Here is a 3,076-nt window from a genome sequence, read left to right as displayed (position 1 = left end):
TATTATCGAAAATAGTACTATTACTATCAAAAATATCATATGATATTTGGTTACCATTAGCCCCTGACCTTGACGCCAATTCGCACACATTCGGCAGATCGCTATTTGCCGATTTGAAAAATCTTACTAAGGTAAAATGCCACTATAAGTCATTTGGATCAGTTTAAGGCGCACCAATAGCAGTCGTAGATGCATCTGATTGGTTATTTTTAGAGCGGCGCTCGCCCACGAATACCTGTCAGTTTTGATCTAGCTTCCAACCATGAAGCGTCGCACAACGTATAGCAGCAAGAAGAAGATGGAATTGGTGAGGTCTATTCGCGAGGGAGGCAACATTGAAGCTATTGGCGAGGAGAGCGGTGTTCCAGTTCGAAACTTGTTCCGGTGGGTTGGAGAGGACGTTAATTGGCGTGAGAACGGGAATAATGGCCCCTACAGCTTCAGCAAACGGCGCGGACCTGATCCCACTCTGCCCAAGGAAGCCGAAAAAAGTATTCACGAATGGGTTGTGGGTCAACAAGTTGAGGGAGCTCCGGTTGGAAGGAAGGATATCGTCAGAAAAGCTCAACAGATTTCAAAGCTAGTTACAGGCGAACCAGTAGGCATGGGATGGCACCGTCGGTTTAAAGGAAGATTTCATGACTTGAGCTCTCGTGCTTCTCAGTCGGTGTCAAAGGTGCGCAATAATGTGACTGAATTGGAGGTGGCTACACTTTTCAGTTCTTTGGCTAAGCTTATCGTGGAGTAGAACATGGATGGGAGCCGCGTTTTCAACATGGACGAAACTGCATTTGAAAGCTCTCGTAAAACCACACGGGTAATAGCACTTAAAGGATCCAAGTACGTCTGGCATACGGATCCTACTACCAGCTTTCACCTCTCGATTGTAGCGTGCGGTAGCGCTAGTGGTTTCGTCGTTCCTCCGTTATTCATTCTACCTGGTGAGCGTGTGGAGACCGAACTCTTAGAGCAATGCAGTATTCATGGAGCAGCAGTGACAACTACTCCAAAGGCATTTATGACAGCGACGCTATCCGCAAAATGGATTGTTTTTTCGCTTTGTCGGTGCCCACACCTGTCAAGCGACCGCTACTTCTCGTCATGGATGGCTGTTCCTCTCATATTGTAACCGAAATAGCTGAGACCGCTGATCGGATGCAGATCAGATTGGTGTGCCTACCTGCCAACGGCACACACTTACTGCAGCTATTGGATACTGCCGTGTTTTCTTCGTTCAAAAATACGCTCCAAGATCTTATCATTCGAGCTAACGGGATTAATACTATCAGCAAGGAAAAGGCTCTTCAAATGGCCGCACTAGCGTGGACAAGTTGCAATTTCAACAGCAATATCTCATCTGGATTTCAGAGCTGCGGCATTTTTCCGTCAAATCTTGTAAAAATGCACGAGAAGCTACACAATTTCCAAAGCAACGGAGTTTCGGCCACCGTCAAAAGGCTTCTTAGCTGCGATACAAGGAGACAGTACAGCACGATATCTTGCTTCTGCCTGCTCGCCAACACAAACAGAGTAGGAAAATAAAAACCAAGACAGTGGCTGGTAGATTGTTAACGCGTGAGATGCTTCAGCAACCTGACCAGCCCTCCCAACGAAACGCGCCGAAGCGAACAAGAAAATCGCAGAGAGACAGAATTTCTACAAAAACGACAGCGAGTGGTATGCACCATCAGGACCAGGAGCTCCATCAAAAGCAATACCACGATCACAACCACGAGAACGAGCACAAACACGAAGAGGAACAAGGCATGGAGAGCGAATTGGTGCTAGTGCAGCAACAGTCAGAAGTTGCTAGCAGTGATACGGTTCTGTTCGAGGTGAGCTTCTAAATACTCCGGATTTTAATACACCATCTATTTTGATCCCAGTCAAGGTTATAATTTTACGTGGGTTCTAATCGGAATATACAGAAATTCAACAGTACGTGCACGATCGTACTTAAAAGCCTCTTGTCCATACTCAAGTCAAGTTTAAAATTGTCTTAAACTGGCACACGGCGAAAAAAGATGGTAATTTCAAACCGCCACTGATGGCCGAATAGTACTCAATTAATGTGTTGCGCTTAGCAATAAGAAAGACGAGATTCTGATAATTCCAGTCGTGGTTGTTTATTCTCATCTTCAATGTCCGCTGAAAATTATGAGCTTTTAAAGTTGGTAATCTGTCACTGACTTAAACTGGCATTTTACCTTAGTCTAACACTTGCGGTTTATTAAAGGTTTATGAGCCTAGATTTCGCTCAACAAACGCCTTTCTTGTGACTCTCCCACTTTTTTTAAAAATGTACAACTTTTAAAGATGAGGACAATTCGAGTCATGTCTACACTTGGCTACAGCAATCTCTCTGTCTGTCCAAGGTAAGTAATGCAAGTATGTAGTAGAAACATATCGGCACGTACTCTATTTCTAGATCACGCTATTGATGATACAGCGTCGACAGAAATGTTTTCAGACAGAGATCACTCGTTTAGACGCCCTTTTAGATGCGCATATCGAGCGCCAAATATGCGATGCAAAAAGAAGGCTGTGATGAGGACATCATCAGGGATCATGTCAAGGAAGGTTCTAAAAGAGCGAGAATACAGAGCTCGAGTATGTGAGGACGATGCGCTTAATCGTCTTGTGGTGTGGGCTTACCACGTGGAAGTGATGATACCACGACTCCGACTTCGGTCTCGAAATCGCTAGGAGTTCTGAGCTTGTACTTGACAGATGCATGAGTATATTTGTTCATCGCGATGATGCAGTATCGTTAGACGGAAATACTAGCTATTTCATACTTTAAACCTGACTTTACTATGTAGTTACGAACGTCGTACCGGTCATTCTTGAACACGACGATGTTCTATATGATGCCAATGTGGTGTAGGGATTTCCAGATTCGACCATACGCCAACCTACTTTAGATCAAGAATCGGCTCGGTCTGATAACCCAGATCATAGGAACAAAGGATCACGGTAAGTACTCAGCGATCTGTCCGGATGATGCTATCCGGATAGTCGCTGAGCCAGCGGAAAGGGCCGGTAGAGATCCGAAACGACTACATTTCACTAGATA

General features: G+C 44.9%; 1 protein-coding gene across 1 annotated transcript; it reads left to right on the top strand.

The window, feature by feature from the left end:
- Positions 1–262: 262 nt before the first annotated feature.
- Positions 263–732, top strand: PITG_01538 (uncharacterized protein; the record flags this gene model as incomplete). The annotated part of the gene is made up of 2 exons (XM_002908142.1): positions 263–676; positions 721–732. 2 exons carry the CDS (start codon positions 263–265, stop codon positions 730–732), a joined length of 426 nt encoding a protein of 141 aa, XP_002908188.1.
- Positions 733–3,076: the final 2,344 nt, after the last annotated feature.

This window comes from Phytophthora infestans, genomic scaffold (assembly GCF_000142945.1).
Source record: "Phytophthora infestans T30-4 supercont1.2 genomic scaffold, whole genome shotgun sequence".
NCBI lineage: Eukaryota > Oomycota > Peronosporomycetes > Peronosporales > Peronosporaceae > Phytophthora > Phytophthora infestans.
Note: the sequence above shows the minus strand (reverse complement) of the source record. Positions and strands in the feature narration are given on the sequence as shown.